Source organism: Rhamphochromis longiceps, linkage group LG11 (genome assembly GCF_057381845.1).
Source record: "Rhamphochromis longiceps isolate RC_006_pf linkage group LG11, R_longiceps_female_GT1.1, whole genome shotgun sequence".
NCBI classification, from domain to species: Eukaryota; Metazoa; Chordata; class Actinopteri; order Cichliformes; family Cichlidae; genus Rhamphochromis; species Rhamphochromis longiceps.
Genome location: NC_140567.1, coordinates 39425094 through 39447500, shown reverse-complemented (window position 1 = coordinate 39447500; position 22407 = coordinate 39425094). Strand labels below are relative to the sequence as shown.

At 46.1% G+C, this 22407-nt stretch overlaps 1 protein-coding gene across 4 annotated transcripts in view; it reads left to right on the top strand.

Moving 5' to 3' along the window:
• Positions 1-22407, top strand: part of LOC146660045 (atrial natriuretic peptide receptor 1-like) — a 62495-nt gene that overhangs the window by 14027 nt on the left and 26061 nt on the right. For 3 of the 4 annotated variants that reach the window (XM_085424064.1, XM_085424065.1, XM_085424066.1), the window contains 3 exons: positions 2530-2717; positions 12232-12345; positions 13595-13730. In XM_085424064.1, coding sequence (XP_085280190.1) covers positions 2530-2717; positions 12232-12345; positions 13595-13730 — 438 coding nt within the window. The remainder of the gene's footprint in view (positions 1-2529; positions 2718-12231; positions 12346-13594; positions 13731-22407) is intronic. The other variant, XM_085424067.1, reaches the window with a different exon arrangement.

Below are 22407 nucleotides of genomic sequence, written 5' to 3'. Positions count from 1 at the left end.
CTGGAGCCTGCTGCCCCCGCAACCCGGTCCCGGACAAGCAGAAGAAGATTAATGGATGGCGTGAATGCATACCTCACACAGAGCCATACCCTGGGTCATGGTAACGAACCCGCCTGAGCCCAGGGTCAGGAGCCCTGACGCCCATCGTGGTTTGATAAACCTTCAGCTCCACCTGAGCCACCATCCTCAGGACCTCACAGAGGTTCTCACAAACACACCTGCAGCGTCCTCCTACCTACCTGCTCCCTCATGTTACAGCTGCTGCTCATTGTGAACGCGGCTCATTGCTGACATGGACTGACAGGAAAGCCCACTGTGTGCATTCTACACTTTTTATTAGAAATAAAAGTTGTTACATACTTACATTTACACAAAATGGCAGAAATCAAACCAAGAATGTAAACCTTGTTTTTCATGATTTATTGGGGTTAATAACACTCACCTTCATTCCATTTCCAGAGTGTAACAATCAACCACTTGTGCTGAAATCTACAAAATCTGCTCTGACACAATCATAGGTGTCCGTTGCTACTGACAAGAAAGAAAGCTGTTTTGATGCTATGGACTGAGGCACATTTTAATTGGGTGAGGGGTGGGGCTATGTTATACATTCATTTTTACAATTTATATATTTAATGTTAAATGTAGCTTATGTACATTATTTTAGGGTGTCACATGCCACCCCATGCCACCACAGTAGCTCCGCCCCTGAGTCTAAGGAGTGCCGTTGGGACTTCATTGGTCAGCGTGTTTGTTGACCTTAGCCAAAAAATCCGTGTGAAACTGCACTCAAGTTTCAAGTTAGAAGTACGAATTTCGACCCTACTTTTCTTCCTTTCAGCTGATTGGTCAATGTCATGTTAATCACAAATGTAACTATCCAATCAGAGAACAGATGGGTTTGGTAAATGGTAAATGGCCTGTATTTATATAGCGCTTTACTAGTCCCTAAGGACCCCAAAGCGCTTTACACATTCAGTCATCCACCCATTCACACACTGGTGATGGCAGCTACATTGTAGCCACAGCCGCCCTGGGGCGCACTGACAGAGGCGAGGCTGCCGGACACTGGCGCCACCGGGCCCTCTGACCACCACCAGTAGGCAACGGGTGAAGTGTCTTGCCCAAGGACACAACGACCGAGACTGTCCAAGCCGGGGCTCGAACCGGCAACCTTCAGATTACAAGGCGAACTCCCAACTCTTGAGCCACGATCGCTGTCAGAGGGGCGCTTTTTTGAGCTGCAGGTCCTTGAAGGATAAATGCGCTTTCACGTCTCTTATCGCCTCACCATGATGGAAAACATCTGTGTGTGTCCAAGTAAACTCTTTCTCATAGGTTGATGTGTTCACACAGGGACCTCCAGAGCGTTTTCAAAGGCGCTGTCGACCTCGGAGGGAAAGCAGTGTTGTGGAAACGACGCACTCTTCACTAGTTGGGACAGTTACAAAGCTTTCCTCGTTATGAATGAGCGATACGTTTTTATTAAACATTTGAACATAATACAACACAAACTCTCGTAGAGGAGATAAAGTCAGAGAGATACATGTTTTGAAATGACAAGGATCAGGTGCATCTAGCACACCTGGAGCGATCGCTAAAAAACGATATACAAGCAGAGCTCAGCAGCCAGCGCAACAAATTCTGGATCGTTCGCTCTTAGTTAGCGGTGAGCACAGCGCACGCCGCGTCCGATGTGAAACGGCCTTCATGCTGCATAGTGTGACTCATAGCAGTGGTCCTGGGTCAACCCTGATTTTGTGTTAAAGTAATACTAAAGTAATAAAGGTGTTTCTGAACACTGGTATACCGCAACTGTATCCTTAGCTTATACTTAGCTTGTATGAGCCTTATGGGATCATTTATATACAGATCCTCCAACTTCAAACTGTATTACCCTTTAAGGACCTGCACTTCAAAAAAGCCTCACTCCAACAGCCAAACCCATCTGTTCTCTGATTGGATAGTTACATTTGTGATTGACATGACATTGACCAATCAGCTAAAAGGAAGAAAAATAGGGTCAATTCGTACTTGTAACTTGAAGCTTGAGTGCAGAGTTTCACACGGATTATTTGGCTAAGTTCACACAAATCTTTTTACACATACAAATCTTGATTTACAAGTACAAAATATTTATGACCACAATTTGAGCCCATATGTGTGTGTGTGGAAGACCAGTGCTGGGTGTTTTCTAGAGAAACACCAGCTCAGGAAGTGTGAGGGTGATGGAGGAAGGTGATAGTTGTAGATGGAGGTGATGTAGGAGTACCAAAAGTGCAGCTACTAGGAGGCTGACTGTCCAATCAGACTGCGTTTTCCCTGCAGAGGTGAAACCTCATTGACTCACACTGAGGCAGGAAGGAAAGAAAACAATCAGATGTGTTTGTCTGTCAGCGTGAACATTAGAACAGGTGTGGAGCAGGTGAGCTCAGCCATGAAGGCAGAGGGGGGCGACCCACAGGTCTGTGCTGCGCCGTGGGCTGACTCTGATCTTCATCTGTGACTCTTCCTCTCTCTCCTCCTCAGTGGTCTTCGTCTGCTGTTCTCCTGACGTCTTCAGGAAGTTGATGGTTGAGTTCAGGCGGGAAAATCTCACTCACGAGCAGTACGTCTTTTTCTATCTCGACGTGTTCGCCGACAGCCTGAAATCTGAACACCGCCAGCCGTGGCGCCGCGGGGACCGTGAGGACGCTATTGCCAAGGAAGCCTTCCAGGTATGGCATCAGTATCCAGGAGGAGGTCGGTCAAAGAAACCAGACTCTCCTGACTGCAGCTGACTCCACATGAACCTCACTGCCTTATACATCATACGTGATACATGACACGCTCTACTTTCAAGATCAGGCTTCAAACTTTCCTTTTTGCTAAAGCATATAGTTAGGGCTGGACCAGGTGACCCTGAATCCTCCCTTAGTTATGCTGCAATAGATGTAGGCTGCCGGGGGATTCCCATGATGCATTGGGTGTTTCTTCTTCACTCACTAGTTAATAGACTTAATAGACCTCTCTGCATTGAGTCATACTTGTTATTAATCTCTTTTTATTTCATGTTTTTTCTTTATTTTTACTACATTTTTACATCGTAGATACAAACTGAAGACATTAAATATACAAAGCAAGATATGTGGAATATGTAGCAAAGAAAAAAAGATAAATAACTAAATATTAGGGGTTGTTGCGAGATCGATCAACTTTAGACCAGACAACAAACGACGGAGACTCCGGAAAAGTGCAATCAAACGATGAGTTTTATTATCACAGGAGAACAACCAACCATCAGCATACAGAATGTGTTGCTCTGACAAGAATACACTGGGTTCTGGTTTTATAGGACAAAATATCACACCTACGTCAATACAGTTCAAAAATACTTGGTGACAGACGGGCAACAGTTCAACCCGTACAGGCAAGGGTTCATCACCTACACTTCTAATAACTATAAACTGACATATAACTTCTCCTTTCTTCATTACTTGCCTTTTAAGGTAATAACTTCAGGTCTCAGCTTTTCTGAGAGCTAATAATTGGACCCTCGTCATTAATCCCTAAGTAGAGTACTTTGCAGCCAGTCTCAAACTGAAGCAGAAGACGCTTAGGCCTTCGCTCAGACCTGCTACTAGATTAATATGTGTATTGTAAGCGTGCATGCAATTAACCTGCTATGTTCTCATCTCCCCTCAGCATGTATCATCTGGACACTCTCACCAGTGAAGCTTAAAACCTTCTCGAATGGAACATCAACTCTAACCAAGCACATTTATGCATTGTGTATAAAATGAACTCAACCTATAAAAATAGAAAGGTCAATGTGATGACAGACATATTCAATGCAATTTTATAAACCCTGTAGGAAATATTACTGATAAATGATACTGTGAAACATGTTATTAATACAATATCCATACGATACTTGTATGGATATTGAACCGTTCGATACAGTGCTTTCGGTTCGGTACGCATATGTATCGAACAATACAACATTTTTAATTTATTTTATCAACTGTCCTTCTGACGATGCTGTCTGTGTTGAGCGCTCAGTGGATCTGCGCTCGACAGTGCAGCCTAGGCGGAGTAGTCGAACGCAGATTCACTGAGCGCAGGGCAAGCTAGCAGACAGAAGCTAAGCTCTCCTTGCAACATGGCAAACTGAACCTCCCCCACCCTCATTCAGATCTGGCGTTTGGAATTATTTTGGTTTTCAAGTGACGTATGACCCTGAAGGTAAGCGCGTCATGGACTAAAGTAAAACAGTATGTTGGATGTGCCATGCAATGCTCAATTACATGGGTGGGAGCTAGTGTGTTAGCGCAGTTAGCTCATTAACGTGTTGGCCGTCCAGCCCCACGCACGGGGCGATTGGCGGTAACTTGTTAACGGAGATTTGCCGTGTTGTGGCGTTAACGTCATTTCAGATTAACGCTGACAGCACTAGTGGGAACACAACGAATATGACTGCACATTTACTCCGACATCATCCTAGTGCAAAGACAAAAACAACAAGCAGCATGCTACTAACTTTACCCGAGTCATTTAGACAGCCGTTAGCACAGGATTCTCCTTATGGGGACCTGATATGTTTAATATGCTGCTGAGAATATAGCCCAGAAGAAGCGTATAGTAGAGCTTTTATTTTGAAAGAGCCATTTCTCTGTAATAAACTCTCTTTTCCAAAGATGAGGGATTCCTCAGATATTTATTATTTTATTACTTTGTTGTTTCAGCAACATTAAATTTAAAAACTGTACTTTTGAGTTAAAATATATATTTATAATTTTAATAAATGACAAATTAAAAAGGCATGAACTTTTTTTTTTGTATCGAAAAAATATCGAACCGGGAATTTTGTGTATCGTTGCAGCCCTACTAATATGTTTTATACACCGCGTTCCAAATTATTATGCAAATTGTGTTTAAGTGTCATAAAGATTAAATAAGTTGTTTTTCAATTAAATGGGATTGTGTCTCAGAGCTCTTTGGATGACTGAAATCAATCTCGGACACCTGTGATCATCAGTTTGCCAGCTGAGCCCAATTAAAGGAAAACTACTAAAGAAGGATGTTCCACATTATTAAGCAGACCACCATTTTCAAGCAACGTAGGAAGGAAAAATGATCTCTGCTGCTGAAAAGCATAAAATAGTTGAATGCCTTGGACACGTAATGAAAACCTTGGCTGAGTCAGAGCACACATGGGTTCCTGCAGGTAAAGGCACAATGATGCCATTACAAAGCAGCAAACACATATTTGAATCTGCTGGTGCCTCTGGAGGCCTGCGAACATGAAGCTATAGGATCCTCCAGAGACTTGCAGTTGTGCATAAACCTTCTATTCGGCCACCCTTAACCAACACTCACAGCAGAAACGGCTGCAGTGGGCCCAGAACTACAGTGGGGCAAAAAAGTATTTAGTCAGCCACCGATTGTGCAAGTTCCCCCACCTAAAATGATGACAGAGGTCAGTAATTTGCACCAGAGGTACACTTCAACTGTGAGAGACAGAATGTGAAAAAAAAATCCATGAATCCACATGGTAGGATTTGTACCGGGAGGGAGGGGCGGGGCCATCTGCTGTGATTGGTTGGGGTGAGAGAAGGAAGACAGGATAAAGACATGCTGTGGAAGAGAGACAGAGGTTAATAACAGATATGATTCAGTGCAGAGAGGTCTGTTAACACATAGTGAGTGAGAAAGGTGACTGGAAAGGAAAAACTCAATGCATCATGGGAATCCCCGGCAGCCTACGTCTATTGCAGCATAACTAAGGGAGGATTCAGGGTCACCTGGTCCAGCCCTAACTATATGCTTTAGCAAAAAGGAAAGTTTGAAGCCTAATCTTGAAAGTAGAGATAGTGTCTGTCTCCTGAATCCAAACTGGAAGCTGGTTCCACAGAAGAGGGGCCTGAAAACTGAAGGCTCTGCCTCCCATTCTACTTTTAAATACTCTAGGAACAACAAGTAGGCCTGCAGAGCGAGAGCGAAGTGCTCTAATAGGGTGATATGGTACTACAAGCTCATTAAGATAAGATGGGGCCTGATTATTTAAGACCTTGTATGTGAGGAGCAGGATTTTGAATTCTGGACTTAACAGGAAGCCAAAACAGGAGAAATCTGCTCTCTCTTTCTAGTCCCTGTCAGGACTCTTGCTGCAGCATTTTGGGTTAGCTGAAGGCTTTTCAGTGAGTTTTTTGGACATCCTGATAATAATGAATTACAGTCGTCCAGCCTGGAAGTAATAAATGCATGAACTAGTTTTTCAGCGTCACTCTGAGACAGGATATTTCTAACTTTAGAGATGTTGCACAAATGGAAGAAAGCAGTCTTACATATTTGTTTAATATGTGCGTTGAAGGACATGTCCTGGTCAAACATGACTCCAAGGTTCCTCACAGCGTTACTGGAGGCCAAGGTAATGCCATCCAGAGTAAGAATCTGGTTAGATACCATATTTCTAAGATTTTCAGGGCCGAGTACAATAACCTCAGTTTTATCTGAATTAAGAAGCAGAAAGTTAGCGGCCATCCAGGTCTTTATGTCTTTAAGACATTCCTGCAGTTTAACTCATTGGTGTGTGTTATCTGGCTTCATGGACAGATAGAGCTGGGTGTCATCTGCACAGCAGTGTAAATGTATGCTATGTCTTCTAATGATGCTGCCTAAGGGAAGCTTGTATAATGTAAACAGAATTGGTCCTAGCACTGAACCCTGTGGAACTCCATAATTAACCTCAGTGTGTGAAGAGGACTCTCCATTTACATGCACAAACTGGAGTCTATTAGATAGATATGATACAAACCACTGCAGTGCAGTACCTGTAATACCTACAGCATGTTCTAATCGCTCTAATAGGATATTATGGTCGACAGTATCGAACGCTGCACTGAGGTCTAGCAGGACAAGCACAGAGATGAGTCCACTGTCAGAGGCCATAAGAAGATCATTTGTAACCTTCACTAAAGCTGTTTCTGTGCTGTGATGAGCTCTGAAACCTGACTGAAACTCTTCAAATAAACCTCTGCAGATGATCTGTTAGCTGTTTGACAACTACTCTTTGATATAAAGGAAGGTTGGAGATTGGCCTATAATTAGCTAAGACTGCTGGGTCTAGAGATGCTTTTTGAGTAAAGGTTTAACTACAGTCAGCTTGAAGGCCTGTGGTACATAGCCGATCATTAGAGATAGGTTGATCATATTTAAGATCGAAGCATTAATTAATGGCAGGACTTCTTTGAGCAGTTTTGTAGGAATGGGGTCTAAAAGACACGTTGATGGTTTGGAGGAATCAGCTAAGAGAAACAACAGTCCATCATTAGTTTAAGAACTGAGGGTCCGTCAGTTTGGAAAATTGCTAAAACTTTGAATGTGTCCCCAAAATCCATCAAGCGCCACGATGAAACTGGCACACATGAGGACGCCCCAGGAAAGGAAGACCAAGACTCCCCTCTGGTGCTAAGGATAAACGTATCTGAGTCACCAGCCTCAGATGAGATAGATGCCACACAGAGCTCCAGTAGCAGACACATCTCTACATGTTCAGAGGAGACTGTGAATCAGGCCTTTATGGTCAAATAGCTGCTGAGAAACCACGACTAAGGAAAAGCAACAAGCAGAAGAGATTTGTTTGGACCAAGGAATGGACATTAGACCAGTGGACATCTGTGCTGTGGTCTGATGAGGTCAAATTTGAGATCTTTAGTTCCACCTGCCGTGTCTTTGTGTGATGCAGAAAGGTGACGGATGGTCTCTACATGCATGGTTCCCACTGTGAAGCTTGGAGGAGGAGGTGTGATGGTGTGGGGGAGCGTTGCTGCTGACACTGTTGTGGATTTATTCAAAACTGAAGGCACACTGAGCCAGCTTGGCTACCACAGCATCCTGCAGCAACACACCATCACATCATTGATTTATCAACACCACAATGACCCCAAACACACCTCCATGCTGTGTAAGGGCTCTGTGACCAGCAAGGAGCGCCATGGAGTGCTACGCCCGAAGGTCTGGCCTCCACAGTCACCTGACCTAACCCCAGTGGAGATGGTTTGGGATGAGATGGAGCACAGAGTGAAGGCAAAGGGCCAACAGGTGCTCAGCATCTGTCGGAACTCCTTCAAGCCTGTTGGAAACCATTTCAGGAGACGACCTCATGAAGCTCATGGAGGATAGGGTGGGTGGATTTTACGAAGAATGTAAATTATCAAACGTGTTTTGAGTTATTTCACACTTTGGTGTTTACTACATAATTCCATCTGAGTGTTCATTCATAGTTTCGATGCCTTCAGTGAGAATCTACAATATATATAATCATGAAAATAAAGAAAAACCATTAAAAGAGAAGCTGTGTCCAAACTTTTGAGTGCTAGTGTACATCACAGGTCATAGGTCAGTCTCAGGTGACCCGAAACGCCTCCTCCTGTCTGCAGAGTCAGGTGGGTGGAGTTTGTAAAGCAGTGAAATGATTGGATGGATTTACTGTGCAGCTCTGAGCTCCAGTGTGCTGCACGTGGACCTCGCCGTGTTTGTTCTCGCAGCTCCTCGCAGGAATCCGAGGAACCGTTTAAATCGCTCGTCACGTGTAGCTGCAGTGGTGTGAGAGGAAGAAACACTCATTAATCTGATGACTGCTGACGACTTGCAGCTGCACCTGGAGCGCCATGCGTCCTCACGGCTCGCCCTCGTTATGGAGTAATCACGCAAGCAGATCGGGCGCTGTAATCTTGGAGGAAAGGTTACGCTGATTAACCCAAATCTCTGCCTGACTTTATATCATAAATATGAGCTTCAGCTGAATTCAGCCCAAAGTTTCCAGCGTGATCTCCCACCTGCTGCCTCCTCAAACACCAGCACGAGTGAACGAGTGAAGAGAAACATGATTTCCATCAGCGCACATTTACTCATGACAGAGAACATGTCAAACATTTAAACACAGAAGATCTGCCAAAGTCAGCGAGCTAAAGAGAAACAGTTGGAGGAAGATTTAAGGGTGAGCTGGCAGCAGGTGGGTCACATGGTCATCTCAGAGGTTCTCCAGCCTGTTTCAGAATCACGTTCCTCGCTGTGGACATCGACACAGCATGATGTCATCAGCAAACTCAGAGAATCTGGAGGAATCTCTGTGCGCAGGGAGGAGGCTGTGTGTGAGTGTGTTACTGTGTGTGTGTTACTGTGTGTGTCCTCTGGTGCGACTCCCGGCTGAGACGGGACGGTTCATTGGGGAGGAGTCACGGGAAAACGACGTCAGCAGCAGGATCCCGGTGAACCTTCATTCTGTTCACTTCCTGTTAATCATAGTGAAAAGTTAGCTGCAGTTCACCTAGGGGGCGCTGTGAGATCAAAGTGAGCGGAGCTAAACAGAGGCTGTGTCCCAATTCAGGGTCTGCACGCTTGAAGTACGCATTTCAAGTGCGGTTACGTCACCGCCACGCGACGGCGGTCCCAATTTGAAGTGTACTTCAAATGCATACTCCAAATGCGCCGTCGATTTCCCCAAATATCAAGCGTGGTCCGGTGCACGCTTCGTGGTCCCATATATCCCACAATTCACAGCGCGGCGGTGGGTGTGGATAATTTTGCCGCAAAATACAGCAAAAGGGAGCGGCCGAAGAGTGAACTGTCAAAAGTAAGTAGTGAATATGACGTCACTTATTTATGCGCGAATGTTTAATAATGAAGAACATTAATAAAACATTGCTGTTATGTGACAATAGTGATGTTTGTACTTTCAGCGTTAACTTGGTTTTAAAACATATATATATATATATATATATATATATATATATATATATACTGGCAGCACAAATGAACCAGCTGCTAGTTAACGAGAGACACCCGGAATGGCTAACTGAAGGCCGGAAGGGACCGGTCCCCTCCAACTACCGACCAATAACCTGCCTCAGTACTACATGGAAGCTCCTGTCAGGCATCATATCGGCTAAGATGAACAGGCACATGGGTCAATACATGAGCGGGACACAGAAAGGAATTGGCAAGAATACCAGAGGCGCAAAACACCAGCTACTGGTAGACAGAACAATCAGCCGAGACTGCAAGACCAGACTGACCAACCTGTGCACTGCCTGGATTGATTACAAGAAGGCCTATGACTCAATGCCCCACAGCTGGATACTGGAATGCTTAGAATTGTACAAGATCAACGGGACCCTAAGAGCCTTCATCAGGAACTCAATGGGGATGTGGCGTACAACACTAGAGGCCAACTCCAAGCCCATAGCACAAGTCACCATCAAGTGCGGGATCTACCAAGCAGATGCTCTGTCCCCACTGCTGTTCTGCATAGGCCTGAACCCCCTCAGTGAGATCATTAACAAGACTGGCTACGGATACCGACTACGGAACGGAGCAGTTGTCAGCCACCTCCTGTACATGGATGACATCAAGCTGTATGCCAAGAGTGAACGAGACATCGATTCACTGATCCACACTACCAGGCTATACAGCAATGACATTGGAATGTCGTTCGGACTGGAGAAGTGTAGTCGGATGGTATCAAAGAGAGGGAAGGTAGTCAGAACTGAGGGGATTGAACTACCAGAAGGCAACATTGCAGACATAGAGGACAGTTACAAGTACCTGGGGATCCCACAGGCGAATGGGAACCATGAAGAGGCCGCTAGAAAAGCTGCAACCACCAAGTACCTGCAGAGGGTCAGGCAAGTCCTGAGGAGTCAGCTGAATGGTAAGAACAAGATCCGGGCCATCAACACGTACGCCCTGCCCGTGATCAGGTACCCTGCTGGGGTAATAGGCTGGCCAAAGGAGGAGATAGAAACCACTGACATAAAGACAAGAAAGCTCCTTACCATGCATGGAGGGTTTCACCCCAAGTCCAGCACCCTGAGGCTGTACGCTAAGCGGAAGGAAGGGGGCCGGGGACTGGTGAGTGTCAGCACCACAGTCCAGGATGAGACAACGAACATCCAAGAATACATTGGGAAGATGGCCCCAACTGACCGAGTGCTCAGTGAATACCTCAGGCAGCAGAAACCCAAGAAAGAGGAGGGAGACGAGGAACCATCATGGAAGGACAGGCCCCTGCACGGTATGTACCACCGGCAGATAGAGGAGGTGGCTGATATCCAGAAATCCTACCAGTGGCTGGACAAAGCTGGACTGAAAGACAGCACAGAGGCACTAATCATGGCAGCACAAGAACAAGCTCTGAGCACAAGATCCATAGAGGCTGGGGTCTATCACACCAGGCAAGACCCCAGGTGCAGGCTGTGTAAAGATGCCCCAGAGACAATCCAGCACATATGTCAGATGGGACGACGGGAGGGTTTAAAAACTGATTTTTTGAGCACTTTTTGAACTTGTGAAAGCAAATTAACTTAACTTTCGTTTAATTTTAGGTTGTAAGAAATTATTTGGTTGACTTTTGTTTATAATTTTCCTCGAAATAAACGCCATATGATTTTAAACAATGGAGTCAGAAGTGCTTTCTAAAAGAAACCTCCCGTTGCCACCCACAGCCTTTTCTTGGACGCTTTTGGTGTTTGGAACATAAAAGGCCGTGACAGGAGCAGCGGGGTGAAGGTGACGCTGTCAGGAGGCTGCTCGCTTCACGCCCCAAACCAAAATGGAGGACGCTGTAAAGCGCCTCGCAGTGCTGTGACGTCGCTAACAAAAAGCGTTTACTGCAGGAGAAAACCTGTGAAACGTCTAAAGGTGGAACCATTTCTGCTGAGCTCGACAGCGCCCCCTATGGAGCAGGAAGTCACAGAGCCCCTTCAACCTGGACGAGCTCGATGAAGTTAGAAATATCCTGTCTCAGAGTGACGCTGAAAAACTCGTTCATGCATTTATTACTTCCAGGCTGGACGACTGTAATTCATTATTATCAGGATGTCCTAAAAACTCCCTGAAAAGCCTTCAGCTGATCCAAAATGCTGCAGCAAGAGTCCTGACAGGGACTAGAAAGAGAGAGCAGATTTCTCCTGTATGGTGCCGTCATCCATCTTTTATGTACAGTGTGTGGATTTGTGCAGCTGAAGCTCTGATGTCAGGCGTCTTCCTCACAGCACGTGTTTACTTCCTGTTTCATGTGAGAGGAAGCTCACGCTGGCTCCGAGTTTGACTGGACATAAATATTTTATCTGATTTCTTATAAAAACATGTAAAAGATTAATTATGGATCTGTGATGCGCCTTGTGTTGCTGTGTCCTGTCCTCATTCGTTAAAACAAAGACTCATAATAAATCTGTGTGTGGTTTCCAGAATGTGAAGATCCTGACGTACCGAGAGCCTCAGAACCCCGAGTACCAGGAGTTTGTCCAGAACCTGAAGGCAGATGCCAAGGACATGTTCAACTACACCATAGAGGACTCACTGGTCAGTGTGTGTGTGTGTTCAAACTGGACACTTTACTAGGTACACTTTGCCAGCAGGGGGGTGGAGCTTGTTTCTCTACACAGCTGCTGCAGATGTGTCGGCTGCTCTGAGGGTCTCTGACGTGTGAGGACAGCAGGTTTTATTTCACACATCCATAATTTTCTGATTAAAACGAGATGATGACAAAGTAAAAGGTGAACAGAGATGAGATCAATCACCTCGACACTTTTATCGATGAATAACCATGAGATGAAAATATTCTGGAGACCAGATCCAATCAGAAGCACTGAAGCTGTCCAGCTCTGTGAGTCTGTGTGGTTGCAGTTTCCTGCTCTTGCTGGCACAGTGTGCTCTTCTGCAGAGCAATGAGTGGTGATTGGAGTTCAGGTCCCTGCAGATGCACAGCGACCACGCCACGCTCACAGCCTCTTCAGGGCCGTTTTTCTGCCCACGAGTGAACAACGCGCTCGTCCTGAGGCCGAATCGTGAAGCTGGCTGCTTCTGAAACATCTATTGCTTCATCGTTTCCTGAAGCGCTCACTCCCAGCGGGAGCGCTGGCTGATTAGATATTCTGACAGGTTAATAGGAACATGTCAGGCGCCGCTGCTGCTGCACAAAGAGCAGCGATGTGATAGATACTGGAGGAAGTGATGTCATTAAACATCACGGTGCCACTCTGAGCTCTGAAGATCAAATTATTATGCAAATCTGTGATTAGAGGCGAGGCAGCGAGGAGGAGCTGATCCTGTCACGCCGAGCAACGCTGACTTTGCTCGTCAGACGACGGCGTGTGTCTCGCTTCCTGCTGACAAAAACAAGAGGTGAAAGAGAACTGCCGGGAGGGTGGAGACAGACCCACAGTTTAAAGTTTCGCAGGGAAACATCACGAATGAAATCCTGTACCGCCTGGAGCGTTTGTTCCCGGGTCAGCGTGCAGCTGCAGAGGGATCGGGCCGGGCCGAGCGGCTGAGGAGGAGCTCCACCCGTCCAGTTTCTGGGTCTCCAGCCCCACCTGTGCTGCGTTGATGCTTGGCCATCTCTGATGGCCTCAGCAAAAACGGACGCCACAAGACTGTAGCGGTAGTAACCAAGGAAACGGCAAAGAAGTCACAGGTGTGGGTAGAAGACACCACCTGTGTGCACACAAGGTGTTGTGGTAGAGGCCTGAGTGGTGTGTGTGTGTGTGTGTGTGTGTGTGTGTGTGTGTGTGTGTGTGTGAACGACTGACCCTCTGTGTGTTTCTTGCAGATGAACATCATTGCTGGAGGCTTTTATGACGGCCTGATGCTCTACGCTCACGCTTTGAACGAGTCCATGTTGGCGTCCAACGAGCGTCCGAACGGGAAGGACGTGACCCCGAGGATGTGGAACCGAACCTTCCCCGGTCAGTGCTCGCCGTTCGTCTCCTTTAAAGCTGACGCTTACCATTTCCACCTTTGTGACGGAGGCTGTTTGGTGCGACTGTGCAGCAGAGCTGTTCTGCAGGTGTGTGTGTGTGTGTGTGGGGGGGGGGTCGTGGTGCTCTGTGAGTGACGGGTGGGGTTGGGTGAGTAAAGCTCGGTTGGGGGGGATTGAAATGATGATGGTTTGGTGTAGGACTGGGCGATATGACCTCAAAATTCACATCTTGATATTCTTTAGCTGGATGGTGATATAAGATATAGATCTGCATATTTTTAAAGCCATAAAGTAAGAACAAACAGAGTTCTCAGTCACAGCTGTGTCCCAGATCTCACACAGGCACTTTTATTAACAAACAGCGCAGATGTACAAGAACAAATTACTCAGAAATAAGTTATGAGCATTCATTAAATAATAATGCTCCATAAATAAAAGAAAACAATGTTGTTTTTGTGCATAACAAAGAGCTCACAACTGAGCAGTCAAAATGTGAACTAACAGACGCTGAGCATAATCACAAAGATTTCACAGCTGCTCTGTTCTGAAGTTCTGCTGCGTGACTGACAGCCTGGAGTTTGAAATCCGCTTCGTGTCTCTGAACAGGAGCCGTCTGTGGTCCTTATACGCACACAGTACGGTAACATTACGATGAAACACAGTACGTATCACTCCGCGAGGCTCCTCGGCTAGTGATGGTAAATTTGATTCTTTTTACTGAATCGAGTTTTAATGAGTCACTCACCAAAGTGAATCGGGTTTTTTCAGTCATTTGATTCACTGAGTCAGTTGACCAGAGAGTGCAAAAAATTTACATTTTCACTCAAACTTAATTTGTTTCTCTTTTCATGTAAATCCTACTGCTAAGATGAATGATTCTAAAAGAAAACTATTTTATAGAGCAAAAAGGAGCAAAAACATTTCTAAAATTAAGCAATTTCCTATCAAAATTGCTTAATAAACATTTATTTTGTTTATTTGTATTTTATTAGTATTTTCCTTAAATGTGTCAAATATATATTTTTTCATCTAAATGTCCACTGAGCTGTGAGCCAGGGGGCGGTAATGCGCCTTAACATTGGTTGCCAACCAAGAAGAAGAAGAAGCTGTGAGCCAGGAGGGAGGGGGTGAGTAGCTCAAATGTGCTGTTAGCATGTTAGCAGAGCGATGCTACTGTGAACCGAGGAGCTATTTTCTTGATGTGAGCTTCTACTCAGGGTTTTTTCTTCCAGTTCAGAGCAGAAATTCTTTTGTTAAGATACTGGATGTTGTGTTTTTCTCCACAATTTTAATTATAAGGTAGATACATTGCTGCTAACAGCAACAGGGATGAGTCAGTGAGTCAGTTGGGCTTGTGAATCATGATTCATGAGTCAGTAAAGTGATTCTCGAGTATTGAACGATTCGTTCATGATTCGCGCATCACTAGTTCAGTGAAGGAGAGGCGGAGCAACGCAGCGTAGAGACAAAAGTGGACGAAAGAGGCAAACTTGCGGCTCCAGAAGTATAATTATAACGCAACATAAACTTTATCGATATAAATGTTATTGTCACATCTCGTATCTCGTATAAAAATATATCAATATATTTAAAAATTCGATATATCGCCCAGTCCCAGTTTGGCGGGTAAAGAGGGATGGGTGAAGCAGCACGTGCTGTTTCTGCGGCAGGTAACCGACACGCAGCGCCGCAGTGTTGTTGTGTTGACGTGTTACTGTGTTGCATTGCATTTTTTAGTGTTTTAAGACTCGGTCGCTCGGCAGCCCACTGTGTGTCAGACACGCTGTGAGGAAGCAGCAGGAACAGGACGCTGTGGTTGTGGACGCCGCCGACGTCTCCGTCAGACAGGACGCTGTGGTCGTGCAAACCGCCGCCGTCTTCCTGAGACACTTTCTGAGATTTTCTGTGGTTTCAAATAAAACCTTGAAACTGCCGCTGGTCATCCCAACGTCGCACACTGGAAGGTGGTCGAGCTCAGCCGGCGTAGGTGCACGCCATCCTGCAGGAACACGGCAACGAGCGAGCTGACTCCACAGAGCTCATCGGCTCAGCTTCTGTGGGACGTTCTGGAAAAACCATCACAGCGTCCCAGTGACCGTCAGAGGTCTGAGGGGTCTCTGCGGGTCAGGTGGAAGGCGTGAAAGGCTTCAGGGCTGTGATGTCAGAGACGCTGGTCGTGACTGAAGCTGAGAGCTTCGTATACGACCGCGAGTCATGTGATGACGGAGACGTGAACGGCTTGCAGTCTCCCGTCCACATCAAAATGTTTCGATGAACGTCAGCGTCCCTACTGAGATGGAGGACGAGAGAGTGACCTTTGACCTTTGTGACATGTCTAAAGTGCCAAACAGCAGCCAGGTGGTTGCAGTTAGAAACACTCGTCCGACAGGTGAGACCCAAGCAGACGTGGGCTGGTGCCGCTCCGCCAGGTGTTGCGGTGCAGGTAAAGGTGTGCAGACAGCAGTCTTTCCTCAGGATCAGCAGCCAGTGCTGCTCCGGGGGAGACGCTGATATTCAAGAGGCTTTGTGAGCGCTCCTTTCTCTGATTTTTCTCCTGTTACTGAAACGCTCTGACCTCCTCGCCTCGCTGTCAGCCAGCCCTGGACATCTCCTAAAAATATCTTGGAAATCGAATCATGTGAAACCAGAGTCCTGCTTTCAGCCTGTCCTCCACCCGCCTGCCTCTCCTCTGCTCCGTCCTGTCCACATCCATCACGGCGAGGCCTCGTTAGCGTCACCGTGTCTGCACTCACGCAGACGAGACCGCTTCAGCCAACGAGCCTCCGTTTATGCACTCGTGCCTTAATGGTGTTCTCGTAAAAGCATCAAAGGTGATTTACGGTGTTGAGCACAAAGTGTTGGTCATGTGACAGATCTGCAGAAACATTTGAAACTGTTCACACCCTCAATTTATTACAACAGCCAATCAGAGAGAGTCTACTGAAGAGAGGGCGAGCTGGGGAAATGGTCCTGCCCAGACTGCCAGCTGTTCCTAAAAAGGGCTGTCACCCACCCGACTGAAAGGATGGAGATTTGATTTGTGGATGCTGCGATCGTGTCCTGACTGGAAAAGGCAGATTGTGGATCGTTGAACGCTCTCTGGCAGACGTTATCACGTTTCCCTGCGAATAAACAGTGAAGCAGACTTCCTGTGGTGTGAAATGTGACTCCTGCTAGGAGGAGGCTGGTCTCCTCCTTCCCCGAGCTGACCCTCCCCCTCTGTTTCCAGGACAGCTGTCACTGAACCCGGTCTGCACGCACTCTTTATTTGAAATGTTTATGAGCGCAGACACCTGCAGGGCCACCACGCCGGACCCTCGCCTACTGCGGGCAGCTGGTGGTGAGCTTTCATGTCTCCTGTGTGATGAACCTGTTTGCCTGCTTGAGGAGTGCAGTGTCCTAATGAGATTTGTCAGTCTTCCTAATCTCTGATTTATAAGCCGTGAGATGAGGTGATGTGGTTACCAAGCAACAGCTTTCAGCTTCCAGGTCCAAAAACAGATGTGAACCTGCAGTATGTCAGAGACAGACCCCACATCCAGCTGTCAGGTTGCCAGAGGAACACGAACACGTAAACACACGACTGCACAAAGGCCGAACTCGGCGCCAAAACATGACGCACTCACAGGGGGGCGGGGCCACGACACATCCATCCAGCCTTCCAAACATAGGGTAGACCCTGCAATAATACATACAGAGAAAAACCCAGCAATCATATGACCCCTATGAACAAGCACTTTGGCGACAGTGGGAAGGAAAAACTCCCTTTTAACAGGAAGAAACCTCCAGCAGAACCAGGCTCAGGGAGGGGCGGGGCCATCTGCTGTGATTGGTTGGGGTGAGAGAAGGAAGACAGGATAAAGACATGCTGTGGAAGAGAGACAGAGATTAATAACAGATATGATTCAATGTAGAGAGGTCTGTTAACACATAGTGAGTGAGAAAGGTGACTGGAAAGGAAAAACTCAATGCATCATGGGAATCCCCCGGCAGCCTACGTCTATTGCAGCATAACTAAGGGAGGATTCAGGGTCACCTGGTCCAGCACTAACTATATGCTTTAGCAAAAAGGAAAGTTTGAAGCCTAATCTTGAAAGTAGAGATAGTGTCTGTCTCCTGAATCCAAACTGGAAGCTGGTTCCACAGAAGAGGGGCCTGAAAACTGAAGGCTCTGCCTCCCATTCTACTTTTAAATACTCTAGGAACAACAAGTAGGCCTGCAGAGCGAGAGCGAAGTGCTCTAATGGGGTGATACATTTATGTTATCTGGCTTCATGGATAGATAACTCTTGGTGTCATCTGCGTAGCATATCCATCCATATATCCAGTATGGATGGATATGCTACAATAATTTGCCATTAAATGAACTGGTTTCTCGCTGTCCTTCTTCTACCACCAGTCCATCTACAGTCAGCCAACACTGTCTGCTCCACCGACTCTGATTTCCATTAAAAGTTTATGGTGCAGAGTTTGAATTTATATGATGAGTGTTGTGAAATGTTAGCTTAAAGAACAATATATCAAATACGTTTCAATGTCTTCTTGAAAAATGGCCGTCAGCCCACTTTCACACCATTTTTTCTACACCTTGAAATCTGACGGAGTGCTTGAACAAAAAATCTCAAAAGCTAAAAAAGCTCAAATTCAGGGACTTTTGACAACAACTCCAGCTGCTCTCCAGAGTCCGTATTCAAACACACACGAGTGACAGATGGTGGTTTTTTACATTCTGAGTCACATAAATTAAGAAAACTACATTTTTATTCAAATTTCATGGTAGAAGAGCAAAATCTGACAAACTGTGCCACAAAATCAAACAATCAGCAGATGATCCGATTTGAATTTTAATGTTCGATTGTTTAATTTCTTTCACAGTGTGAAGTTTTTATTAGTGAACTGAACTTTTTCAGATTTGAACTCGACAAAAGTCTTTGAGATGTTAATCTTCAAACATCGTCTCAACTTTCACAGTGAAAACGTGTCCGTGTCTGCAGATTCACAGCGCCCTGCACTCTAGGCGCTGTCTCGCTCCATGACGCAGGTTTCTCTGCAGCTTCAGAGTCTTTGATTCGTTTGCAGCGATAGTTGTTTCTTCCAGCTTCCTGTCTGCGTGACTCTGCCTTCTCTCTCTTCCACACAGCAGATTATCTACCCCTGTGCACATTCATGCTTAACGGGAGGTTACAGACCACAGCGCTCCGCAGGATGATCCGTGATCAGGCAGAATGAGCGTTACAAGAGACGGAAAAGCTGTGAATGAGACAGAAAGAAGGGGAGGGTGGCTAATAAGATCTCATCAGAGATAATCTCCATGACAAACAGGACACGAGAGGAAGGAGGCAGGCCGGCTGTGAAGACCGTGAATCGGAGTGAGAAGATCAGATTACAGCTTCCTCTCTGCTGTTTCCGCTCCATTAACTAATGGACGAACACGTCGCAGCACGTTTGAATGATCGGGAATATTACAGCAGGTCTGCAGCAGATTTAATGCAGCAGCTCGCTGAGACGGCTCTCAGGAGGAAACAGCTGGGGTCAAATTTCAGGACAGTTTATTCAGGAAAAGTTTCTAAACCTGATCTGGAAAGTTCTGGATGATCCCCGAGATGGAAAGTTTGTGAGGCTGAGGACGTACCGCCTCGTCCTCTGTCATTCCTGCAGATGAGCACAACGCTCAGTCTGTTTGCACAACCCACTGTCATTGTTGCACTGTTGTGTGTCTGGATGCTTCTGCTCTGTCTGGGGTTTTTTGCACACTTGCACTTTGTGTTGATTGTCATATTTAGCACCGTGGTCTCAGAGGAACTGCGTACGGTCCCACTGCACATGGTTGAAATGACAGTAAAGCCTCTTGACTTGATGAGGCAGCGCACTGAGGCTCTGATAATCAGCAGAGACCCTGAGGCCACAGGCCAACCCGCTGCTGCTGCTGGAGAAATGTCTAATTAACCCACCCGAGCGATCTTCCACTTTATTTGCAGCTGCTGAGTTTGTGCACTCAGTTAACGCCATCACTCAGCTGCACTACACCTTAGAAAGTGTCGGTGCTTCGCTGCACAGTAAGAACAGAGACTGAATGAAGTTCCTGCTTTACAGAGCCAGAGCTAACCCACGCTGAGCAGCATCAGCTGAACGGGTGAAAAGGTTAGAACAACCCAGCGGTTGTAGCTCTTGGGTTGGGTTGGAGTACTGAACTGCCACGTTACCCTGGGATCCAGTCCAGGTACCCAGTTCAGCTTCACAGGTGAGATTAACCTGTCTGACACCCAGTGGACCAGGATTCACAGATGTTTCCAAAAGGCTGAGGAAAATCGTCCATCCAGCTGCTAACGTGCTTCCTTTTCTTATTTTAAAAACCAGCCCCAAAAACATGTCGGTCAATGACAGCTCCCTTCTGAATGTGAGACGCGTAGCTGTCGGCGTGCTGCAGAGGATGTTGTTCGGATGCCCAATGATCTGGTTTCTCTCAGTCAGCCACACTGAGACCAGCGCGTGAACAAGGGCTGGTTTAGGCCACCAGTGTTGTAGGACTCCATGTTTCAGTTTAGTGAACACCAGAGATGGGCAGTAACGCGTTACTGTAATCTGATTACTTTTTTCAAGTAACAAGTAAAGGGATTACTATTGCAAAAACGGTAATTAGATTACCGTTACTTTCCCGTAGGAACGCTGCGTTACTGCGTTACTAAAACCGTGATTTTTTGCGAGAATGTCTCACGACAGTGACGTAAGCGAGTGCGACGTTCGTGACAACAGCTGTCTGCAGATCAACAATGGATCATATATCGAGTGCAGAGAGAGTATGAGCGTGCAGCGTTTAAAGCGTGGAAGTACTGACCTTACTTTGAGTTTGATTCCATAAAAAGTGACAAAAACATTAGTGTCCGCTGTGCGTGGGAAGAAAACTTCTTTTTACAGTGAAAAAACCCTAAACTTCCAACAAGCACCGAGTAGCTACGACGTAATGGGAAACTCACAGAGAAACTCGCGGATTCTTCCACTGACCGCGGCACACCTGCACCAGGGTAAACCTCCGCCTGCCCCACTCCTGCTTTACAGGTGAAAATAGAGCAACAGGACCGCTGAGTCTTTGACTTTATTTATTTTCTGCTGTGTTTTACTTGCATCTATTTGAAAGACTGAGTGTAAACACAAAAAATATTTTATTTTATGAGCTGGAATGTGCAGATTAAAACTAACAAAACAAGTTTTAATCAAGTTTTAACCTGTTCGCGCAGTAACGCGCGAACAGGTGTGAAATGTGTGTGTTTAGTTAGTTTGTTTTAATCAATTTTAAATCATACTTTTTATTTGTTTTTGTTTCTAATGTCTCTGTAAAGCACTTTGAATCACCTTGTTGTTGAATTGTGCTATACAAATAAATTTGCCTTGCCTTGCCTAAAAAGAGACTTTTCCATTTGATTACATTTTGTATGATGGATTATGCAGAAAAAGTAGAATTGGGCTGAAAGATCTATCGCTTTATCACCTATTCAGGTTGTAAATCGGGTTTTTAAAAAGTAACTAAGTAATTAATTACTTTTGAAAACAAGTATTCAGTAAAGTAACAGGATTACTTTTTTGGGGGAGTAATCGGTAATTAGTTACTGATTAGTTTTTTCCAAGTACCTTGACCAACACTGGTGAACACAGCTGGCTGATGTGAAGGTGGGTCACTGTAAGGTGGGACCTTCCAGTTTGCTGGCCGGATGAATTTATTGGAAAAGGAGCTGAATGAGAGAGAAGAGTTCCTGAGGTGGGATGTAGACAGGCTCACCGGGAAACAGTAATGTTGGTGCACTGGCTGTTGGTGTCAGACTGGATAAACCTCCATTGACGGGAACAGTAACAGCTGTGAAAGTGCAGCTTTGATCTGCTTTGATGTCATGGAGACAGTGTTTCCTCAGGATGCAAAGAACGAGGCCGGAGCGCACGCTCAGCTGTCCGCACGATCCCAAAAAGCTGCAAAGAAGTCAGTTTGGGTGCTGGAGATCACATGTTCCAGCAGAAACTATTCACAGCCTCACACGTGAAACCAGCGTTCACCCTGATGCCCTGTGTTGTGTGTCGATTAGCTCGGCCGCTTCCAGGAACTCCAGCCAGCAAATCCTGGATTGGAACGAACTCGAGATGCCGAGACTCCAGGCTGGATAAGCACTCCAGTGCTGAGCCTTGGGACAGCTGGTCCAGGTTTATTAAGTTAGGCTGCACGATTTTGTCTCACACTCACGCCATTCAGTCACATCAGAATCATAGAAAACGTCAACACTGATCAGAGAGGTCCATGTCCAACGTTACAGCCACGTTTCCCGCTGTTGTCAGCGCTGAAGACGGCGTCTTAGGAAGCACAGACACGTGAAGTGATGTACCCGGGGTTTGGGAACGTCAGCCACATACAGCGATGAAATACTGGAACGTATTTCAACTGTGAGCTGTGAAGCAGGGACGGGTTCAGACTCTGATCGTTTATCAGCACGTATCCATGTATAAGACAAAGCTGACGCTGTGAGGCTCCATCAGAGGTGTGAGCATCACCGCAGACGTCTTTGTGTCAAAGTAACTGAGGATAAAACATGAAGCAGGTTTTCCTGTTCTGGCTTTTTATAGCAGAGAAGCTTCAAACTCTTCTGCAGTCGATCAAAGACTGAAGCAACCTGATGCTGCTG